The 24,835-nt window shown below is 50.1% G+C and overlaps 1 protein-coding gene across 2 annotated transcripts in view; it reads right to left on the minus strand.

The window, feature by feature from the left end:
* Positions 1-23,649, minus strand: part of LOC119449070 (probable 4-coumarate--CoA ligase 3) — a 193,951-nt gene extending 170,302 nt beyond the window's left edge. For both annotated transcript variants that reach the window (XM_049666240.1, XM_049666239.1), the window contains exons 1-3: positions 23,523-23,649; positions 22,042-22,243; positions 7,190-7,293 (exon numbers count right to left, since the gene is read on the minus strand). In XM_049666240.1, the coding sequence (XP_049522197.1) occupies positions 7,190-7,293; positions 22,042-22,243; positions 23,523-23,645 (429 nt within the window). In that variant the 5' untranslated portion in view covers positions 23,646-23,649. The remainder of the gene's footprint in view (positions 1-7,189; positions 7,294-22,041; positions 22,244-23,522) is intronic.
* Positions 23,650-24,835: the final 1,186 nt, after the last annotated feature.

The following is a 24,835-nucleotide window of genomic DNA, read 5'->3' on the forward strand; positions in this document are numbered from 1 at the left end:
AGTGCGCAGTGGCCGTAACGTCAATAGTTTTCCTGGGTGGAGGTGGAGCAATTCATCCAGTAGAAAGCAGGATCGCAAAGATTGCAAAAGCTCCACGACCTGATACTAAGGGACAACTACGTTCTTTCCTAGGCTTGGCGGGATGCTGCCGCAATTTGATACCTTACTACGCGGAGAAGGCACAGCCTCTGACTGAAATGAGAAAGAAAATGGAAAAGAACAAGATATGTTGGAACACCGAAAGAGACGCTGCCTTTGAAATACTAAAGCAAGCGCTAGCATCTGGACCCATAGTAAAGGCTCCTCACCTTAAAAGAGTGCCCATATTGCGCAGCACGCGTCTGCCACCTGCATCGGTGCAGTCTTATACAAGAGCACGTGGAGTTCAGGAGCACAAAAGGAGTGCACGCGGAGGCGAATTCCGTGCTGGTTGAAAGACGACAACGTCGAAGACCGTCCGGCGCTTGAATACGCGGCGCAAGAAAAACAAAAGAAAAAAGTCTTCCAATCGCAAGAGACCACGAAGCTTCGAGCGGCCAATGAGCAAACGACGAATCGCAAGTAAGCGGAAACTAGAGCACTGCACGGGGCGATAGGTCCCGGACCCATCATTTGAAAGCCGGGCTCATACCTGCGTGACCAGGCCCAGCGCGGGCCCGTGACTATATGAACTGGCCCGGCCCAAGCCCGCAGGAGGAACTTAGTCTACACATGCCTTAGACATGTCATTGCCTGGGTGGTGTATTCTCAGAAATTATAAGCAAACTGCATGCAGTGAGAATAAAACATTCCGCACAACGTTTTGCTACAAAGCACGTGTACAGCTAACATAAAAATGCCGACTAAAGCAAATCTTGGTTAAAAAACTTGGAGGACGCTTAAGCTTCACCTTTATGAGTGAAACGCAATAGCATTCAAAAATGCCTGACTGCTTCTCAGACTTCCCGGTAACTGCAGCCTAATGTAAGCGTAATGTTTACCGGGAAACGCTCTCGACGAACGCTATGCGCGAAGGCGAGGTTTCTAGTTGATTCACGGCCTCTTGCGTGGGCCGATCCCGCAGGTATTGCACAGCCGAGCCAAATAAGAAATTAGATCATTTTCAGGTTTCTGTTATTGTTTCTCACTTATAATATTTCAATTTGAGGAGATTTAACAGTAAAGGCATGCGCTGTCGGTGTTTTGTTTCATGACATTTGTTTATGGGCTGTCATTCACAAAATTCCAAGGAATAACTTTGCCATGAATCTGAACTGAGGTATGAGTAACTTAACTGGTATAATGTTGTGTCAATATAACCCGCAAATACCGCATGTCATACAGCAAGGCATGGCATATACATATACCTAAACTTAACTTTCTTAAACGCACAACGCCGCAGACACCAACACCGCATTTTATACGACACGGGGCCCTTAACGCTGTCAAGTTAAAATGTTTCAACGCGATAGCGTCAAGGGCCCCATGTCGCAGTAAATCCGGCGTCGGCGTGGGCGCGCCGGCATGGGGGGCGGACAAAATTATCCCGAACCACCCCGACCGCTCAGGCGCTCCGCATGGCGCAAGGCGTTAGTGAACAAAATTGGAATTCTCAAAGTAACATGCGTCAGAAAAATCGTAAAGTACGACTTGAACACAACCTATAGACATGATAGCATCGGATTGTAAATCGAATGTACGAGAAAAGATAATTCTGTTACAAGGAAACTCAAACACAAACCCCTTTTCCAGCATTTCTACCTACCAACAGCGGCACGACCAGATATGTTACTTGCAAAAACACCATCCAGATGGCGCTCGCCTCCTCAGCAGCGTAAGACGGCAGCGGCGCGCAGAGGCGAAGGTGGAGAAAAAAAGAAAGCTGCATTTGCCGGAAAGCCTGACAAGCATATTAGCATAGCCTGATAAGCAAATAAAGTGGAAGCGGAATGCAGCAATAATGAAACACAGAGCACTGTGGGGCCACAATAAGTATAATGTGGTGCGTGGAATCGGTGAAGGAGTAATCGTGCCAGTGCTAACATTCGCAAATGTCGTTCTATGCTTAAAATCGGATATCTTGTCGGGTTTGGAAGTTAACCAAAGATCAGAAGACCGATTGGCTTTGGGAGCCCACGGTAATACCACAAATGAGGCAGTGCAGGGTGACATGGGTTGGACCTCTTTTGAAGTCAGAGAAGCACAGAGCAAAATTAGTTTTGAAGAAAGGCTCAGGAACATGGACAAAAATAAATGGGAGGCTAAAGTGCACAAGTATCTCTACATGAAAAGCGTGGACACAGAATGGAGGAAGAGGTCAAGGAAGTTGGCAACCAAGTACAGGATAATCGATACTGTAAATAGACAACCAGGGGTAATCAGAAAGAAAGTGAGAGAAATAGAGACCGTGAATTGGACGCAAAGAATGGAAACGAAAAGGACAATGGAGATTTACGAGAATGAGAAGAAAGAAATTACAAGGGAAAATCTGTACGATAACACAAAGGGGAGTGCCTTGCTATTGGAGGCTCGAGCCGGTTGCCTAAGGACCAAAACTTACCGGAGCAAATATTCGGAACTATATGAGGCATGTGTATGCTGCAGTAAGGATCCAGAGACCACTAAGCACATCCTAATGGAATGCGTAGGTAACGTGCAACTCCCCGAAGCGCTTGGGTTTAAAGTCGAAGGAAACATCAACAGATCAGCCGTAGAGATAAGCAAGAGACGATTAGAGTAGTGGTGGGAAAAAAGCAGGGAAAAGATGGATACGACCTGATCTCTTAAAATCATAGGTAGCGGTACAAGATAAATTTTCAAAAAAAGTTACACCATCTTCCCGCAGGGGAACGCTGAGTAGTATGCAAAGCAGCCATGGGGTCGACTCAAGGTAGTTTTATCAGCTGTATAAACTTGGACATGCACCAGCACCAGCAACGCGCAGAATTGTTGTCGACGCCGTCGGCGTTTTGCCCGCGTTCGCACCGAACGCACGCGGCGTTGGTGACTGTTGCCGGTGCGTCTGGGGCGCCTACCGTCGCGCCTCTAACCTAAGCTGCTTCGCATTATCGCGCGCGGAGCCGCAGGCTTTGTCATTCGTTGCGCAATCCGGAGAGGAGAGGAGTGTCTGTGAGGAGAAGAGGAATGCCGAGAGGAGAGGAGATGAGACAAGGAGAAGAGGGGGAGGAGGATGCGCATGCGCAGTAGGGGTGTGGGCGCCGCACGGCGTAGGGAGGGAGGAAGTGTCAAAGCCCCGACCATAAGCTGCTTCGCATCTAAAAGAATAATGAGAGGTATACAAAAATGCTAGATAAATAACATGTATAGTATACCTGATTAAATCAAGCAGGCTAGGTGACTATTTGTCGCCGCCCCGTTTCAAAGGGGATGCCAATAAATCATAATCATCATCAGCGTAAGACAGCAGCGGTGCGCAGAGGCGAACGTGGAGAAAAAAGAAAGCTACATTTGCCGGAGAGCCTGAGAAGCATTCAGGAATCTTTTAATGCTATCGCGTTCCACTATAAAAGGCGAAGCTTAAGCGTCCTACAAATTCTTAGCTAGGCATTTCACTGGACTCCAGTGTATAGAATTCGTGTACAATTTATGTTGCAGACCTCAATAACTATGCACATCAGTAAATACGAGACAGTTCCGCCGCAAGGCGAAGCATTAACCGTGGTAACGGGCTTAGATGTTGCGTACTGGCACCTCGCATGCTTTTGTAACAACACACGGAGACGACATGGTGCTACGCCGAATGCGAGACTACTGCTGCTGCTCAACCGGTACAGAACCGTGCACAGATACGTACCGTGTCGTTACGCTGTAGCATGCGGAATGTTGGAAACGGCGTTACTGGCGTCGCGCCTCGAGGGCGCAAGAGACCAGACCGACGGAACACTGGTGATCCTTTTGGGCGTTTGGCAGCACTAGAGTTAGCTTGAAATTCACTGTTCTTTCCGCCCAGACCAGTGTATACGCACCGCGGTGTGATAAGCACACTGCTGCTCAGTGGGGACGTTAATATGTGTGAGAACAACACTCATAGCAGCAGTAGAAGCCACAACGCCGCCCTGGCTACGACAGAGCCGACTAAGAGGAGCGCGATGGTGAATGATTTTTTTACACAGCGTGGAACACGATGGAGCACTCGCCAGCCCCCCCCCTCTGCGGATGACTTGGTTTCGACGAATTTTGCAGCTAAACCGAACCCTCAATGCACGAACTACGCATGCCCGTCGATACCGTGACATCGCAATCGCGGCCACGCGAGCGCCTCTTTGCTGTCAGTTGCTCTCGCAATAAACTGGCAAACACCCGGCATGTCGTCACAACGCAGTGTCTACTACTCTTCTCATAATTCGAGCTGCTAACTTTGTCGGCTGTCAGTGCACGGCGGTATAAATAACACCAACAGCGCCCGCCTATGAAGCCTAGCGACGCCACAAACGACGCTAAATTTGCTCAATGAACGACCGCATACGATTTTTCGGCAGATTGGTTACCATACTGCTATGAAAAAGACAAAATTACTGTGTTCCATCGGTTACGATTCCTCAGTGCTACTGTTTTATGAGAACTTGTGTACGCTGGCGCATGCGCGTGGTGATGGCGCGCTTCTTTCTCTCTGTTGTCAACACACTGGCGATCACGAGAAACGGAAGAGATGAGTGATGATGACAGTGGCTTCACGTCGTCTTCACAGCTTCGCTCCTTTCGTCAAAATACTTCAGCTCCGAAGGTGTTGAAATCTACTTCCAACCAATAAAGACGCTGGATCGGGGGCTGAATATTTCGGCCTTCCGCCTTTCTTCTCTCCGCATAAACGTGGTCCTGGACGAACTTGCTTAGCCTTTCCTTGCGTATGAAAGTCTACAGCTGGCGGTGGTCCAATCGGCCCAACTCGTACATGCTCTTGTCGTCCTTTGGAAGGCAGCAACAACCTCACGAGCTGGTTGCTGCCTCTGCTGGCGTTCGACCAGGCTGGAACGGAAGCCCACGAAACACCCTACGGCAGGCGAACGAGCGGAGGACCCGTCGGCGGGTTTTATTTCGTCGTCTTCTTGGAACAGTTGATTATGAGCAAGTCGTCCATGCCACCATTGAAGTCGTCGATGTAAGTGCCACAAAGGCATCCACTGGTACATCGCCACGTTGGTACGCAGCGGGTAACAATGCCGGCACAATCTTATATCCTTTCGACAAATTTCATTGTAGTTGTCTAATCTGGAGTCGTTGAACATCTCTGGCGGCAGCGGAATTACCGGTGTAGTTGACTGAAAATAGCGCTGTACGTCGATGAAGGTGAGCGGGGTCGGATAAGTCGGTGCAGTCACATACGACCGGGTCGTGGTTGTGAGGTCATAGACGGAGTATACCTAGAGTTCGCGCTGGGACGACGTGAACCACCGGCCAGGCTGCATGTGACGCTCTTTTCCAACGGAAATGTAGCCGTTCGTGTGGCGTTTGTTGTAGTTGTTCAACTACGTTTTTGTCACCGAAGGCGATTGCTTTAGAAGACTTCGAAGCTATCGATAAGTTGGAATTGGCACTGCGCTTGTCGACGCTGCGGTTGCGGTCATGAAAGAAGCAAAAAAAAAAAGCAATGGTCATTTTTTCGGCTGTGGTTCTGACGGTGGCGGTGCAGCTCTGTGTCTCCCTCATCATGCGCTCTATGTCGCGTAAGTGGGCAGGTAGTGTGCACCTTCATCCAAGTCGTTTTGTACCAAGCGGCTGGCCGTTCCCGCATGTACCACGTACATGTCACGGCGATTGATTTGGCGTCGCAGAATGCCGTAAATGTACGTGGGCAGATAAGGAGCTGGCAGCTCGAAATTGTAGTGATCTGGGGGACCATGTGAGCAACCACCTTGTCGCTGTCCACGGTGAGCTGACGCTGTAGCCTACCCTCGGTCTGGAACTTCAGTACTTGCTTGATTAGCTGCGTTTGTGGTCGGGCGTCTGAGCTCACTTTGGCGTAACTACCGAGTGAATCGTCTGTATTTACTACCTGCTGTCCTCTCAAAGGGTTGTCAGCAGTCGGTGCAAATTCAAGGACGGCGTGGGAATTTAGACGAAAACGAACCCGGCCGATAGCGCGGCACACCTTCTCATGACTTTCGAGGGCCTAGGCGAATTCGGCTTCATATTCGCCATCGTCGCTCACGGGCTCTGCGATTTTTGTGGTAATTTCAACGACGCAACAGTCTTTGTCATCCAGTTCTCTTAAGAGGGCTTGCCAGTCGGTAGGCGTCGGTTCGCTTTATTGCAAGGCTCCCGATGCAGTGGCGATGACTCGGGTATAGCGGCGCGTCGCACCACGGATCTTTGGCGGTGTAGTCGGTCCATGGTCAGTTGTGCGGGTGGCAGTATCCTTCCAAAGTTTCATGGTACCATATTATAAAGGATTAAATGACAGCGCGTCTGTCGGTTACGATTGCTCGATGCTACTGCTTCATTAGAACTCCGCGTCCCCTGGCCCGTACAAGTGGTCATTGCGCTCTTCTTTCTCTTCTGTTCTCAACAGATAAGCATTGATCTTCGACTTCCATTCTTGGAACCAGCTTTCGCAACCGCGCTTCCGGGGTGGATCAGAAACCTCTGTTTGCCAACTTCACAGAACCACCGATCATCATTACCGAAGTACAATGCGTTGAATCAAGTCGGCACGACCGGGAAATTAGCGGCGCGGTCCATAGAGGTGTGGTCGTACAGAAGATCTCGGTTACACATGAGTACAACTTACGGACAGAAGATCTCGGTTACACATGAGTACAACTTTGCTGCTTTCCACGAAACAGAATGGCATTCATTTACTTCCTGCTGGGATCCACACAGGCCAGGAGCCTGGTAATAGGCAGTGAGAAAGAAATGTTCCGAGCTGCGCGATATTATTCTAGATGACTGGATGCCTTACAGAAAATAGACACAGGTATCAAAGACTGCAAACACTGTCTAATGCATACTCCGAGGTAAATTATTGCGCTGCTAAGAACTAGGTCGCGGAATCAAATCCCCGTGGCTGCGGCCGCATTTCGATGGAGGTGAATTGAAGAAACACTCATGCACCGTTCATTGTGTGTACGGTAAAGAATCCAGGTAGTAAAAATTATTGAGGAGTACCCCGCTGCGGCATGATTCATAACCATACATATACGTATAAAGCCAAAATATATATATTTTAACTTCTCAGATGGACAATACAAACCTTCAAGGACAATGAAGCCACTGCTCTGGTAACTTTTCCTGTATTTTCCATGTCAGTAAGAACATGCGTGCTGTCACTGTCGTCTACCAAGTAGCGGAAGTCACCTGCGAATAATAGTTACAGAACAACGATAACAAACTGAATTGATATCCAGCATTTAGATAACCTTTGTTGTAGTCTACAGGCGGCCGAATAAAATACACTTTCGTTCACGTGGAAAATGTTCTTTCTCAACTGCTCAGAGGTTTATCTGATACCTTTAGGATGTTTATCAACTACAAAGAATGACCTAAAATCGCCTTTTGCAGCTAGCAGAATTCTAGTGTCTCAGCTGCATTACTCAAGGAGGCTGAAATTATTTGAAGGAGAAATCGAACTGCATAATCGACTAATTAACAAAATGTCACTCAGTCAGTTTCTCGAATGATAATTTACCACACACTTGCAATTTACGAATTGTAGTCGGTTAGTTGGCAAGGCCTGTGGAAGGCACAAGGAACTAAATCTAATAATGACACCAGTTGCGAGATATTCATTCACGAAGTGTGCAAAGCAATACGTGGACGCTCGAGTTATATTAGTGCGTCATTGCGTAACACGGCGTATTGCTGAATACATGTAGATAGGCTGTATCAGAAACACCGCCATGTGTGCTGTTAGCACGATTACAGTTAGCACGAGTTAAGTCGCACGCTCGGTTTGAGCGGTGAATTAAATTTTATGCGTAAGTGTCAAGTTTGAGCGAAATGCACCTCCACTAACGTGAAACCTGGGAGAGAGAGAGAGAGAGAAAAGTCATAAGGGAAAGGCAGGGAGGTTAACCAGGCTGAGCCCGGTAGGCTACCCTGCACTGGGGAAGGGGGAGAAGTGATTGAAAGAGGAGAAGGAAGAGAGAAGTTCACAGTTCACACCTTGCACATTTACAGTCAAGCGTTCATCGCTAAGTTTCGTCACAGGCGGTCAAGCAGGCTTGTGCACTTCAAAAAGCGCAGCAGCGCCTTTGTAGCCCTGTAGAAAGAAGACGCACGAGGCCACGGGCCCAAGATCTTCTCCTCCGTAAAAGGCCTGTCGTCTAAGTGCCCCAAAGCAGTCGGAAGGGCAAGCCTCTCTTCTTCGTATCTAGGGCAGTCACATAAAAGATGTCTGGTGGTTTCCTCAACACCACATGTGCTGCAGTTGGCACTGTCCGCCATTCCAATTAGGAAGGAATAGGAGTTCGTAAAAGAAACTCCTAATCGCAGGCGGCACAGTAAGGTTTCTTCATGTCGTTTAAAACCAGGTAAAAGTCGTAATTGCATCATGGCATATAGGCGCCGGTTGGTAAACTCTGGTGTATGCCATTTTCTTAGAGTTATAGTATGGGCAAGACTGCTGGGGTGCCGCGCAGCATCCGTTCTTGACAATGGTATTGGGATTCTTTCATATTCGTCATATGCTTCACGGGCAGCTTTGTCGGCACATTCATTGCCAGTGATGTTGCAGTGCCCAGGTAGCCACTGAAATACAATGTCGTGGCCTCTGACCACCGCTTGATGGCAGCGTATTCGTATCTCTGCTACCAATTGTTCATGTGGGCTGCGGCGCAGAGCTGATAAAAGTGACTGTAGGGCTGCCTTTGAGTCACAGAATATAGCCCGATTATTTGGTGATTGTTCGTGCACATAAAGCACTGCGCTACGGAGGGCGGCAAGTTCAGACCCTGTCGATGTTGTGACGTGGCTTATCTTGAACTTCTTGCGGAATGATGCCGACGGAATAACTACCGCACCAGTAGAGCTGGTCAGAGTCGAAGAGCCATCTGTATAAATGTGAATTCGATCAGAGTAGGAGGTGCGAAGCATGCAGTGATGTACTACTAATGGGCTCATACTGCCTTAATAAATGGCTCATTACCCCGTAAACGCGGCCTCCCCCATGCGATGACAGAAGTAAAATTCGACGCTGGGAAGATGAGCGCCAGCGCAGACAGCTATGGAAGACGACGACGACAGAGGGAGCGCTCGGCACGCGCTCGTGCCGAGCAACGTCATTATCTATAAACGTTGGTGCCGAGCGCGTGCCGCTTGCTTACCGTGACGACGGCGACAACAGGAGACGCGGAATAGCCCGAGCGCGTAAGGTGCTTCGCGAGCTCGCGCTTTACCGTGACGACGACGACAGGAGATCCCGAGCGCATAATGTGCTTCGCTAGCTCGCGCTTTACCGTGACGACGACGACAGGAGACGCCGAGCGCATAATGTGCTTCGCGAGCTCGCGCTTTACCGAGTAGACGACGACAGGAGACGCCGAGCGCATAATGTGCTTCGCGAGCTCGCGCTTTACCGTGACGACGACGACAGGAGATCCCGAGCGCATAATGTGCTTCGCTAGCTCGCGCTTTACCGTGACGACGACGACAGGAGACGCCGAGCGCATAATGTGCTTCGCGAGCTCGCGCTTTACCGAGTAGACGACGACAGGAGACGCCGAGCGCATAATGTGCTTCGCGAGCTCGCGCTTTACCGTGACGACGACGACAGGAGATCCCGAGCGCATAATGTGCTTCGCTAGCTCGCGCTTTACCGTGACGACGACGACAGGAGACGCCGAGCGCATAATGTGCTTCGCGAGCTCGCGCTTTACCGAGTAGACGACGACAGGAGACGCCGAGCGCATAATGTGCTTCGCGAGCTCGCGCTTTACCGTGACGACGACGACAGGAAAGCCCAAGCACATAAGTGCTTCGCGAGCTCGCGCTTTACCGTGACGACGACGACAGGAGATGCCGAGAGCCCGAGTGCATAATGTGCTTCGCGAGCGCGCGCTTTACCGTGACGACGACAGGAGACACCGAGAGCCCGAGCGCATAATTGTGCTTCGCGAGCACGCGCTTTACCGTGACGACGACGACAATAGTGCCCGAGCGCATAATGTGCTTCGCGAGCTCGCGCTTTACCGTGACGACGACGACAGGAGACGCGGAGAGCCCGAGCGCATAAGGTGCTTCGCGAGCTCGCGCTTTACCGTGACGACGACGACAGGAGAGCCCGAGCGCATAATGTGCTTCGCGAGCTCGCGCTTTACCGTGACGACGACGACAGGAGACGCGGAGACTCCGAGCGCATAAGGTGCTTCGCGACCTCGCGCTTTACTGTGACGACGATGACAGGAGATGCCGAGAGCCCGAGCGCATAATGTGCTTTGCGAGCTCGCGCTTTACCGTGACGACGACAGGAGACGCCGAGAGCCCAAGCGCAAAATGTGCTTCGCGAGCTCGCGCTTTACCGTGACGACGACGACAGGAGATGCCGAGAGCCCGATCGCATAGAGTGCTTCACACCTAAAATGTTAATCAGTAATAACAGCCTGTGAGATATATATCTGGTTCACAGTCGCTGTTGTTTAAGCGGCTCCACCGCTCATATTAACATGTCTCCGGGTGGAACGACGCGGCTCACACTCGTATGAGCAGATAAGTATGTTTCCTTGGTTCTAACATTATTTCATATCAAGGATGCGCCGTTTCCACAATATTTGAAGCTGGTAACAATATTTGGGCATAGATGTCGGCGTAAAGAAATGCACTGATTAGGCAAAACCGGCGCGGAAGAGCTGTGCGCGAATGTTCTTTTACTCTATGAAATGTCTAAAGAATGTCTAAAGAAACACAAAAAGCGACCTGAAAGTGCAGACATCGCATTACCTGACGCACTGTTAGCACAACAGCGCTTATGTTTTCTGCAGTTTTCAGCCAGTTATCGGTGAGTGCTACACGGCTTCCAGGAACGATATGCAGCCTCGAAGAAGCCATAATTAATTATTCGCGATCTACGAAACCCTCAACCGATGCACCCTCAACATGGGCGCAGGTAGGTGCACAAATCAACAGGCGAAACCTTGGCACCCTTCCAAAACGTTTCCTGTAGCGTGCCCCAGGGGCAGTACAGTAAAATGAAAAAGGTTGATTCCTAAATTTAGTGCAATATCTGCAGTATAGCATAATTAAGTGAACAGTTAATTAGTAAATTTTTATGAATTTGTGTTCAATTTAAACCTTCGAGTGTGCCGGTGATGATCGCCTTTTCGAGCAATCCAGCTTATTGACAATAATGCAGTTAACTGCCATGTGCGATTTTCAGAATTATGTATATTGCAAACAAAAACGTCCGTTATATGGCATTTGTGATGTGAGGCAAATTAAAATCAGCACGTTTTTCACGACCTATCAAAATACAAGTTTAGAAAGACTGACTAAATGACGTTAGAAAGACCTTGTGTACAAATACGTAATGCGACAGATAGTCAAGAAGAAAAGAAAAATTGATGATGAGGCTTGAAGCGACTCTGCAACCACCTTTTTCGCCTCGTTATGCATTTGAGTGCCTTTTGATATTTATTTCGTGTTATGGAAAAACAGTTCTAGCTACACCATCTGCATATATTAAAAAGACCGCTAGCGGCTGTGTTTTTTCTTTTTTTTTTTTTGTTTCGCGGAAGCACTCTGCAGGTGGAGCAGCGGTGCTCTGTGAATTGCAGCTGACGCGAGAAAAAATATGCACACGCCTTGGAAAATGTTTGTTAAAGCAAGCGAATAAAGTTGTTTACTACTTTCGCGGAACGCAGAAAAAACGGCCGCGCTAGCAATAGCTTCCAAGTGTACTGCTGACATTGAGAGCGGTGTTTGATGATGGCGACACAAATTATAAAACGACATGGGGCGCTATAACGTAAAATAATTCCAAACTGTTTTGATACCAATTTCTGCAATCAGCCCCCGTGATTGGTCAAAACCTTTTCGGGCCACTCCCACGTCACGACAACCGCAATAGCTCCCCATTTGATATAACGTGTACACACGGATTATGCATGATTAAACAGCAAAAAGAAAAATAATAATTCCTGATTCGACGCCTTTTCACCATTAGCCCTCGGCACCTGGTCACCTGGTCCAATGTTTTCTGGCTACGCCCACTAAGCCTGTCTCTCACGCGACCTCACAAAACCGCGAAAACTCACCACGTCAAAGTGACGTGTACGCGAAAAAATGGATAATTATGCCTGACAAAACTGAAAATTTTTCTGAATAGCCACAGACTGCCCCGTTCCAAAAGGAATAGAAGATGGCAGCCCGCCGATCGCTCAGGCCCTCGCTACTCGCATCTGCCGGTGAGCGTGTATTTATTTGCGCATGATAAACCTTTTTGCGTGGCAGTAAAACGTTATCGAGCCCTTTCGGCATGCATACGACATCGCTCTGCCAACTCTTCCTTGCTGAGGATCCGATTTAGCGGCATTCTTATCCTTCCGTTGCACGCTGCCGCGATATTCGACCAGCCACCGCAAGCTAAATAAGGCGAAGCGGACCAATCGAAGAAGCCGGCACCACCCTCTTTATGCGCTTATTTTCACTGTGCTGGCTCGGCCCCATCGAAACCCTCTCCACTAGAGCGTGCTCCTCGCCTCTTGTCAGCCAATTAGATGAGAACAACCGCTGAGTGTAGACAATGTTATTGGTTTTGAAAGCGAACAAAGGAGAGTGTTTTTGGGTCACAATCACACTCTCCTATAAACGAGGAGAGTGTGATTGGGTTGTTCAGACAACGCTGCGGGTCACCGCCCGATGCTTGCGTCGGTGGTTACTTAAATTTCACGTGAGGCTCCGGTTTGGAATCAAAACAGTTTGGAATCATTTTACGCTATAGCGCCCATGTTTTAGTAAGCGGCGTGACATTATGACGATAGCGGCGGTGTGAAGACGATGTTATTGCGACAATGATGATGGAGATGGTGAGACGGCGACATAAAGACGGCATGACGTCAGCGGAATGACGGCAGCGTGAGGACGATCGCATGACAAAGGCTGCGCATATGCGCTTCTATCGTCAGTGCTTGCTTGCATGGAGGCCAGATACTCCTCGCAACATTTTGTTTTACATTATACAAGTCCCACGCGTTGCGGGAGTCTGTCTCGGAGAACATGTGGTAAAACCACAAGACGAAACGGCGTATCTGGACAGGAGACCCGCAGCGGACGGCGGCGGCGAATTCACTTCGCAACCGTCGGCCAAGGCGGAGGGGATACGCGACAAGGCGCCGCGTCCCGTATCCTCCACCGACCACAACATCTAAACCCGTGATCGCAACTATATAAAAAATAAAAACAACTTCATCTCCCAACTAACTTGCTGCACTGCCAAAGGTACATGGTGTACACCGGCAATATACTTTCGCAGCAGAATATAGTTCCGCGCATACTTGGGCCGGCATTTTATAGCGAATCGTTATGCTTTATTGTATGCTAGTCTTATCATCCACCGCTCACGGCCGGCTGATCCCGTTGATAACATCAGCGGACCGTCGCTCTGACCACTGACCAAGCGTTAAAAGCGCGAAAAGGCATTAGCACCGGAAAGACATCACTAAAAAATACCGGCCTTGCGTGATTATTAAGAGATAAAAGGGTTTTAGCTTTGCTTCTTCCATGATGCGATAAAGCAATACGTTATACGTTAGGTCCTCCGTACATGCACGTCGCAAACTCTGAGTTATTGTGGTGGTTACTGGATAGTAACCACAATAACCACCCTAACCAACATGACGTACAGCAACATGGCAGCCCACCAGCAGGCGGGCTGCCAATCGATCCGAATTCGTGCTTGTAACTGGCTCTGCACCCGGACAGCAAGAACTACGTGGTAAAATCCGTAATCGGTTACTCTCATCTCACGCTGAGGGCAATTCATTAGGCATCATTTGTCCTTATTATTTAGACCAGTTGTTTGTTTTGACGCAGCTAGGACTACTGAGGTGGTCCCGAGCCGTAGAAGTAGTTTCATGTCAACTTAGCAGATGGCGCCGCAACAGTAGCCCGGTGATGCGTTGACGATGTGGAACGTTCTAAAAGCATCATTGTTCACTGCGCCAATCATTTGCTACTCCGCTCTAGCACGGTTCGGGTTGGCTGCGTAACGGGCTTCGGACGAATCTCCGAGCACTACAGGTCAAAGATGAAGTATTAACGCGATAGCGTTTGGGGCCCCGTGTTGCAGAAAATCTGGTGTCGGCGTCGGAAATGCCTCCCGCGCAGGCCCTCCAACCACGCAGGCCCTCCAAATATATTTTACCACTACAGTTGCGCACACTTTGTCTTGCATTCTTTACAAAGTTATTCCTCGGAATTTTGAGAGTGACAGCCCACAAACAGTTGCCATGAAATACAACACCGAGAGCACATGCCTTTTATGCTAAATCTTCTCAGGCTGAAATATTAAAGGTGCAAACAATAAAAGAAGGCCGGCCCACGAAAGAGGCCGCGTTTCTACCGGAAAGCGCGCCATCGTGCATAGCGTTCACCGCCAGCGTTTCCCGGTAAACATTACCGTTACATAAGCTGCAGTTGCTGGGAAGTGTGAGAAACAGTCACGGATCCGTGAACGCTGTCGCGTTCCACTCTTGAAGGCGAAGCTTAAGCACCGTCCAAGTGTTTTTTTATTGCGATAGCAATGATATGGACACTCAAAAGCAGATTTCTGCCGTCGGCGTCGCCGTCGTCGTCGCCGTCGCCGTGAGGTTCCGTATGACGTCAATGGAGATGAAATCGTCGCGCGCCGAACGCTGTATGTGCGAGTGAAAGGGCGCGAGGGGCGCGCGCTTTCACGGGGAGTGAACGCACGGCGGAGAACAAACGCGCGTTCTGCGCCGTGCTCCCTTAAGGGCTGCAGAAGTAGGCGTCTCTTTCCTCCTTTACAATCACCATATATGTAGTGCAAAGGCGCCTTCTTCCGACGCGTGAGAGGCCGTGGGGGAGGGAAGGGAGGCGACGTTTAGCTGCTGCACCAAGTGCCTATTTATATCAGAGGCTCCGGCAACAGTCACCAACGCCGCACGCATTTTGAGCGAACGCGGGCAAAACGCCGACGGCGTCGACAACAGTTCTGCGTGTTGCCGATGCTGCTGCATGTCCAAGTTTGTACAGCTGATAAAGCTAATATCATTACTCCATATAGCTCTCTACAAGTTTGCTATCGCAATTGATGCTTCGCCTTTCAGGTGAAACTGCGACAACTTTTTTACCGCAGCAAATACATTCAGTGCTACTTACCTTGCTTTTTCCGGAAAAAAAGTCGCAGTTTCAACTGAAAGGCGAAGCATCAATTGCGATAGCAAATTTGTAGAGAGCTATACGGAGTAATATTACCTTTATCAGCTGTATAAACTTGGACATGCAGCAGCATCGGCAACACGCAGAACTGTTGTCGACGCCATCGGCGTTTTGCCCGCGTTCGCTCAAAATGCGTGCGGCGTTGGTGACTGTTGCCGGAGCCTCTGATATAAATGATGATAAGTGGTTCTTGAGGGAAAGGGAAAGGTTGGCGCTATCTTCTGCAGCCCTTGTAGGCACTGCGTGCCGCAGCTAAACGTCGCCTCCCTTCCCTCCCCCTCCCCCACAGCCTCTCGCTCGTCGGAAGAAGGCGCGTTTGCTCTACATACATGGTGATTGTGAAGGAGAACAGAGACGCCTACTTCTGCAGCCCTTAAGCGAGCACGACGCAGAACGCGCGTTTCTTCTCCGCCGTGCGTTCACTCCCCGTGAAAGACGCGCCCCTCGCGCTCTTTCACTCGCACATACAGCGTTCGGTGCGCGGCGACGATTTCTTCTCCAAATGACGTCATACGGAACCTCACGGCGACGGCGACGCCAAAGGCAGAAATCTGCTTTTGAGTGTCCATATAATTGCTATCGCAATGAAAAAGATCTCGGTAGAAGTGTCATTATGAACGCTGTCATAAAGAGAACCGCGTTCCTCACATACGCCAGTGAATGCTCCATGTACCAGTGAGTTTCGGAACATCCATGAAACGGCACGGTGGCGTTCCCGAAGAGGTTTTCCCATTGCGGCAGATGTTGCGAATGGAAAAAGTTACAGTGACGTTTCATTTCGTGAACGTGGGTTACGCACAAGCGTATGGACGCCGCGGAGATGCGGAGCGAGCACCATGGCGTCGAAGCACAAACGGAAAGAGCGCGAATGCAGTCGCGGACACTACACTGATATCGACGGTGCGACGCCTGGTGTGCCACAGGAAATGCGCATATTGCTACTAAAGTCCCTAGATTTTGAGAAAGCAAAAAAATACCTAGGGACTTTAATTGCTACAGATGCACGACACATCGTGTGCCACAGGAAATGCGCATATTGCCACAGATGCAAAGTCTGCCGCGAGCATGCACAGCGAGAACCACGGCGTCGAAGCCCAAACGGAAAGGGCGCGAACGCGGTCAGGACACCACATTGATGTCGACAGTAAGACGCTTGGTGTGCCACAGGGAATGCGCATATTGCTACACATGCAAAGAAGAGACGCCACGAACATGCCCAGTCAGCGCTACGACGTCGAAGCGGACAAGGAAAAGGCGCGAACGCCGCGATTCTCTTCTCGACCTCCAGGCGCCTTTCTCCGGCGCTCGCTTCCCTCGGGGCTTCAAGCAATCTCGCTGATTTCGCGGATGGGCCAACTACGATTCGCGTACAATAAACTCGACGAATTCGACTTGACCATTCTGCGACAAGTAGTGCAGGACTACTTCAAGAGGAACGAAATCCACACGGTGCCAAAGCTTGCCTCTCACTTCAACGAGGCTGAAACGCTGTCTTCACTTTCACCCGCAACAATGCATCGCATGCTCAGGAAGATAGGTTTTCGGTCCCGCAACGCCCTCCTTATTGAGGCTGCTCACACAGTTCAGTGCCGCCGCAAGCACTTGCCGCAAATAACAGATTTGCGGCGGCAACGTAGGCCCATTTTCTACTCTGAAGAAATATGGGTTTGCGTAGGCCCACGACAGATAAGGTGTGGTTTGACGAGAGTTAAAACTGCTCGTAGCGCCCACCGACGCTGCAACGCGGGGCGCTTTGGCCGGCGCTCTCAGCCGGTGCCTTGACGCCAGCCATCAAAAAAGTGAAAAAAAAGTCGCAATTTCACCCGAAAGGCGAAGTATCAATTGCGATAGCAAATTAGTAGAGAGCTATACGGAGTAAGGATAGTATTTTTATCAGGTGTATAAACTTGAACATGCAACAGCAGCAGCAGCAACGCGCAGAACTGTTGTAGACGCCATCGGCGTTTTGCCCGCGTTCGCACCGAACGCGCGCGGCGTTGGAAACTGTTGCCGGTGCCTCTCCGGGCGGCTCGGAGGTTTTCGACGAGATCGGAACGGGACACTCGTCGAGCAGCGTCGGAAGTCTTCTCTCCTCGCAACGTTATTAAATATTTACGCATTTGGTGCCACAGCTAAACGTCCTCTCCCCTGCCGTCCCCCACGGCCTTTCATGCGACGGAAGAAGTCGCCGTGAATATATATATATATATATATATATATATATGGTGATTGTAAAGGAGGAACTGAGAGACGCTTCATTCTGCAGCCCTTGAGAAAGCACGGCGCAGAACGCGCGTTTGCTCCCGCGAAATCGCGCGTCCCTCGTGCGCCTTCACTCGCACATAGAGCATACGGCTCGCGGCTACGATTTCATCGCCGTTGACGTCATACGGAACTCCACGGCGACGGCGACGGCAGAAATACGCTTTGAGTGTCCATATAATTGATATCCCAATAATAAAGAAGCACAGTGCGTGCTCGAGGCTCAAGCTCGGCACGCGCAGTGACGTTCTAGAAGCTAGCCACGCTGGTCGTCGCAGCCGCCGCTCGGCTCGCCGCCTTCCCCCTTTTGAGTAGGAACAACGGCACGGCTCGTCCGCCGCCGTCACGTCCTCCTACAGTGGTGACCCGGGAGAACGCGCGTTGCACCGAGCAAGACGCTGCCATGGCCACCTGGCGGGAGCCACAGTTCGTCCCACCACTGCCACCGTTCTCGTCCTGCTACGTCGGCGAATGGTTCGCCCAGTTCGAGGCGGTTATGGAGGTGAACCACGTCTGGATCCAGGAGTCCAAGTACGCGGTACTCCTCGACGTCCTGCCACTTGCTTTCCAGCTCCAACTAGGCGTTCCATCGCCTGGGCCGCGCCCGTACGACGAACTGCGGCAGTCCGTCCTCAACTTCTACGGCGCTGCCTACTGCTCTCTTCCAGAGGATGACCACAGGGTACGCGACTCATCTCCGCCAACACCCTCACGGCCAGCACCTAGCGCGTCTGCTGCTGCGCCAGTATGCCATCGTCCCCAGGCCACCTCATCGGCTTTATCGCCACCGACGATGACACGTGGCAGTGGAGACATTGCCGACCCAATGCCGGTTACCGTGCCGCACAGTCATCGGGTCTGTTTCCAACGCTACCGCTCCTACGACACGACACCCGACCCGTTCCCGCGGTCCGTTGAGCCGGGCTCCGAGGCGGCGCGCGAGCTCGGCACCGTGCCGATCCCACTGCCTCCGACCCTGCCGGCTATCGCCACCGCGGACACGAGTCACGACCTTCTGCGACACCCGACATCGAATGGGCCATATCTTCAACGGTCAGCGCAGCCTTCAGCGCAGTTGGCACAGATTACTCTACCTGGCCGGCCCATCCGGGTCTTCACCTCTGCTGCCTCCGCGGACGTTCGCGCCTCGTCGCTGAGCGCCTCACGACCTCGTCCCGCCCCCGGCTTTTGCGATGTCGCAGTGCCGGCTGTGATACATCCCGCTTCAGGCGTCCTCACCAAACCACCGGACACTCCTGTTGCCCCTGACCCCACTTTTCCCGACCGGCCCGTCACTTCTACCCGATGCATCCCATCGCCGGCTGCGCCCGATCGTTGTCCCCTCCCGACATGGTGCGCCGCGTTCACCTGCAAGGCACACGTCTTGGCCCGTCCAGGATTTCGACTCCATCGCTCGTGCGCGCACCCTACACGCCATGTGACGGTGCGGTCCGTGATACGCCTCCAGCAACGCTCACGCTGGTACCGTCGACACAGAATTCGCCTCAAAGGCCTCTCAGTTCCTCCTTCCGCAAGACGCATGCGCCGCCCCTCTTAACAGCGTCCGTTCGGCGAGTCCCTCGACCGTTACGGAGCTCCCAGTGCCGCCCGCCTGAGTGGTGGTGGCGACCCGCTGCCTTCACGTTGACAACTTGGACTGGCCACGACCACTTTTCAACCGCGATTCAACTGGCTTGCCATTTCGACGTTCCGTCTGGGCGGGGGACCTTGTAGCCCCCACCGACGCCGCAACGCGGGGCGCTTTGGTCGGAGCTCTCCGCCGGTGCCTTGGCGCCGGCCGTCAAAGTAGTGAAAAATAAAGAAGCACAGCGCGTGCTCAAGGCACAAGCTCGGCACGCGCAGTGTCGTTCTAGAAGCTACCCACGCTGGTCGTCGCAGCCGCCGCTCGGCTCGCCGCCTTCGCCCTTTTGAGTAGGAATGACGGGACAGCTCGTTCGCCGCCGTCACGTCCTCTTACACTGCTCAACATGTACTATAACCACGATGAGATGGACGGGACCCACTATAAAATGTGGTTCCAAGAAACGATACTACCGCGTCTTCCCCGTACAGTGTTATACCCCTGGGAGAACAACGCTGCCGCCGCCGCCGCCGCTGCTGCTGGTGCTACACGAGGCGATTTGTGGTTCAGTGCGATGCGAGTGAGCGAGGCATGCGCGTCGTACTATGCCAAGAGGGAGAGAGTGAGGAGGACCACCTCGCCCTTTACGCCAGTCGGAAACTCTCTAGTCGAGAACGCGCGTACAGCGCTACTGAGAACGAATGCGCATGTCTAGAGTGGGCTGTTCAAGAAGTCACAGGCCTGCGCGGCACACGCAGCACAGTCACATGATAAGCTGGGTGGAGCGGCTCAAGAGTAGCTCCAATTTGGGCACCACACACAACAGGGTTTTCGCGGCAGTCTGTTCGCCTCGTTTTGACGAGAACGATCTGAACTGCCCGCCCGGCGTCGAAGCACAGTAGCCCTTTATAAATCTCCGCCGAAGGTATCAAAACAGGACAGTGCATATCAGGTCGATCAGTGAACCACCATCAGGAAAAATCTAGTAAGGCAAGACAACATATATTTGATCGAAAACGGGTGGAAAGGGAGTTAGTTATATAGTATCAGGGTCCACATAAGCGAACTATCGAGCTTGTAGCAGTAGGGTGACGGACTTTGATAGCACTGCATTACTACGCAGTGCCCGACCGATATTTTTTTCTATCGCTGTTCTCGCTGTCTTGATGCCTTCACGTAGCAAGAAACCGATTCAAATTATTGACGCTGTTATGCCAGAAGCTTCAATTGTTGCACTCATAGTCCATGCACGTGCACAGGTCCACAAAGGACGTGTAGAGACAGGTATGAGCAAGATTTTTACGAATCCGCGATGTAATGCATACTTTCGAGTTTGTTTTTGTTTACAGACTACCGCGCCCTCCTTAAAAGGAGTCTTAGCACGTTATTGTACATATAGACATTTCAGCTCCTCCGACAATGGAACGCGCGCCTCGCAGGTAATCTGTTGTGTTGGACAAGTTCAACGATAGCAGCATAAAAAGAGGGGTTATTTCGGGTTTTTAAAAGCTATTGCCTTTTAAATTTACAGAATCAGATAGTCCCTTTTTTTATGCCTTCTCCGGACGACGCCATCGGCTTGACAGGCAAGCATATTTTGTTGTGAAGGCTTGATACGTGCAAATTATATTAACAAGCATCCTTTCCGGAACAAACTAAGCATATCACACATTTTATGAAACGCTTTAAAATATTTTTTACTGCAAGAGGCTTCTTTATATAGGAACAAATTCTTAAGCATGTCTTCTTCGGAAATCGCAGACAGAAATTTGAAAGATTTTATAGCCATGATATTTATCTACTCACGAGCAAATGAAGAGCTCGACATCCTAGAACGTTTATTTTGTCAACCTAATTAAACTTGTTCAGGCCTTTAGCCAGGCCAAAATGAATTTGCAATGTCATTAACGTTTATGAAAGCGGTATCAGCACATTCCATTGTAACAACTACAGGGACCTCGCATGCAAAGCTGCAAGCCTTTAGTGTTGGTGCACTCGGACATCTGTGTAAATCTCTGAATGAAGTACTATTCATATGAAGCTGGTACACGATGAAGCCAAAGAAAGTATAGGATAAAATAATTGTTTCTAAATTAAATATTTAGAATGAACTTCACTTAGGAAACGTAAAATTATTTGTGTTGAGCTGCATAATAACATTAACGAAAATTGAAATCAACGCCGAAGAAACGACAGTTTTCAAGCTCTGGGAGCCGAGTGCACACCCTCTGAAATAGGCGTGGGTTGCTCTGCCTACTGAGGTTCAACAACAGTGGTTTTTTTTCGTGAACTTTCTACAGCATTCGTTGCACATGCAGCAAACGTAGTCCTATGTGCTTTATAGCCAGTGCCATTTACCATCCTATCGACAGATATAGAACGCCATTTCAACACCAGGCGTCAGGAGGTGAATACGTTGTATTTGTCAGATAGGACGACCAGACACAAATAAAGGTACTTCGTTTTATCTAGAATGCTAGCTTCCAAACAGCGCTCACATTCAATGCAGCATCAAGAAGTTGGCAGCGATATGACAGCTGTAGTACACGTGCGATCAAAAGAAGAAGTTACAGCTGTCAACCTTGACGTTGATGCTCAGTCGCAAACCAAGCACTTCATGACCCTCAACGACAAAGATAGCGACCACTTAATGAAGACGACGATGTCTCTTGTTTTACGTAGGCTGGATTCCATCTTGGCCGTTTCCTATACTTCTAAAATATACCGTGCAAATACTTCACTAATTCGAGCGAGTCACTGGGTGCAATAGAGTGTAAGTAGTTTACGTCGACTTTTCTACCACAAACGACATTACTTTCTTATTGTCTCTGCCGGTAAAGCAGGAACATAGGAAACAACTTTCTTACTTTTGTTGAGCGACGGCTTGGCCAAGACAACTGCCGCTCCAGCCAGGATGCAGCCGTACATGGCTAATAGGTTTTCCGTGGAGTTGTTAAGGTGAACACAGACCCGGTCACCGGGAACGACGCCATTCAGCCGAAAGCCCACAGCGTAACGCTGCATCCGGGCGAGCACCTCGGCTCGAGTGAGAGTGGTGACGTCATCAACCTGAAACCGATGACGCCCTATATAAACACATTTAAATCGTTGTTCAGCGTAAGCTGCCTTGAAATGGAGACAATGTATGTTTCTGCCATTCCTTTATGTACAACATTCACTCAATGGACGTTAGTCTTTTTGTATCTCTCCTGTTTCGACGTCCATGCCCGAATGTTCTTTGGGCTGAACACAAATTTCCATGTTATACTAAAAAGACGGTAACCTAATGCTCAAAGGTTCCTATAGTTATGCACTATGAATTTATACTGTTGTAGACGCTGCTTTGGAAGTTTACCATTGTTCGAAGCGAAACGTTTCATTAGGTATCGTTATGTGCCATTATTGGGCATTGTGCGGAGCTCCGAGTAGAGATGTGCAGTGTTTAAACAGTTGCATGAAGCAGACCGCCTAATATATTGAGTCGCAAAACCTGAGGCCACCTAAGCACCTATGGGTTGTGAATGCTCAAGCATTAATGTCCAATTCAACGCCGCTGAAAGGATCCTTCGAGTTTTGCGCTGCGAGTAATGTACCATAGCGGTACGTACTGCCCGCGCCGGCAAGGAGCAGTAGCCTGCGGTGCCCACGTCGCATGCCACCGACGTATTCCTTTTCATGCGAAGCTTGAACTGCCTCACAGAGAGAGAGAAATAGAAGAGAGGAAAGGCAGGAAGGTTAACCCGGCGCACTTCCGGTTTGCTACCCTGCACTGGGGAAAGGGGGTATAGGGATGAAAAGAGAGAGAAAGAAATAGAGAGAGCACAGTTTCGCGCACAAAGAAACTTCGCACGAAGTCTACAGACGGTCGCCAAGACCTGTCGACTTGAGATAGTGCAACAAGACTTTCGTGGCTTTCTGTGCCATCGACGCATACGGCCATGGTCCAAGGATCTTCATGTCAATAAATTGCCTACTTGTAGGATGTGTCGCTGCATGCCTCCTTTGCCAACCGCTGCCAACCACTGCGGCCAGCGCAGGCATTACTCGAAGAGATGGCTGTTCACGTGACTGTCCTCCTCTTCGTCGGCGGCGCGGTTGATGGCAATGCCGCTGTATACATAATCACCTTGTCTTCTTTGTTTAGAGCGTAGCGTATAATCAGCGCTCGTCTGTGCTTGGCGATTTGTCCCTGTATTGTTCTCGTACTTGAGTTCTGATAATTCTACGACTTGGCCAGAACGCCTAACCTACATAATATATCTAAGGAGCTATTCAATGCTGCATTTAAGTAATGGTGCACGACAGATCGCTAATAGCTGAATCTTGTTCGTAGAGTCCATGGGCTTACCAATGCTGTTTTGTGTGGGTTCCACAGCAGTCTTTCTTTGGCCAGAGCATAGAATGAGCACACGGGAATGTCGATGGACGGGTATGGCGAATACACGACGCCATCCTCAATACGAGCCTTCATATTTTCACGGCGAAACAAGGAAGCACTGAAAAAAAGAAAGAAAATACGGTCCATCAGAAAAATATCCTTCAAAAAACATTTAACACATCACTTGGCTTGCATAAACTGACATCGGAATAGCAATAAAAGAATGCGACCCGGCGTTAGAAAGGCCTACAACGATTCATTGTGTAAGCTTTTGTGTTTTCAAATGGCCCACTGTTATTGTAAGGCTAATTAAAGCACTTAGGTGTAGTCATTTGTTACAGCGACAACGGAATGAAGAATGCGCTAACCGTTCGCAATTAGAAACAGCTTGTTAAGCACCGATATCGGAGTGTGTCAAGGTATATTCACACGTGGGAGTAATCCCCGCTGTCGACATGGGGAGTACGCATCACGTGACAACTACGTCATTGTTCTGCCAGATGCCGCCTCTGCGATAACCGGTGGACCATTAGGGCTACAGAATGGATGCCAAGAGAAGGGAAGCACAATCGAGGACGGCAGAAAACTAGGTGAGGTGATGCAATCAGGAAATTTGCAAGTGGAAATTGAAATAAGCTAGCGCAAGACAGGGCTAATTGGAGATCTCGGGGAGAGGCCTTCGTCCTGCAGTGGACAAAAAAAAGGTGATAGTCATGATGATGCCACCGCTGCGTATACCCGGGCAGAGGGGACCTTCTGCCCGGACTGAATAAATGATCCACGCTTGGCGGGGGAGGCAGAATTTCGTGTTCGCGTCTGAGAACCTTGACCAAGGTGCTGCTCTAACACGCGGCAACCGTATCGCAATGGCTTTGTTCTTGTGGTTGCGAAGGCGCACTGCACCTGCACCACTGTGATGACAAAATTAAGCTACGATGCCACTTTATTTATTTTTTAGTTGGTCGAACAATTCCCGCGCCATTGGGACACTACACAAGGTAGATACGAGGTTTATATTGTAGCGAAGCTTCCATACAAGGCGACACGTTCAAAACATGGCGGTTCATCGGGCTTAGCACCTTCGATGTGCCGAGGGAACATTTCCGGCGGAGGAAAAAAATAATGTGACGCCATATCTGTCAAAAACAGAAGGGACGTCATTTTCTTTGCAAAGGCGGAGAAATGTGTTTTTGTTTCCTCTCATTAGAGCTGTATTTTCAAATGCCCCGCCATTCGGTTTGACGGGCGTTTAGAGCTTTCAGTCCGGAAAGCGATGCAGCATA

Source organism: Dermacentor silvarum, chromosome 4, assembly GCF_013339745.2.
Source record: "Dermacentor silvarum isolate Dsil-2018 chromosome 4, BIME_Dsil_1.4, whole genome shotgun sequence".
NCBI classification, from domain to species: Eukaryota; Metazoa; Arthropoda; class Arachnida; order Ixodida; family Ixodidae; genus Dermacentor; species Dermacentor silvarum.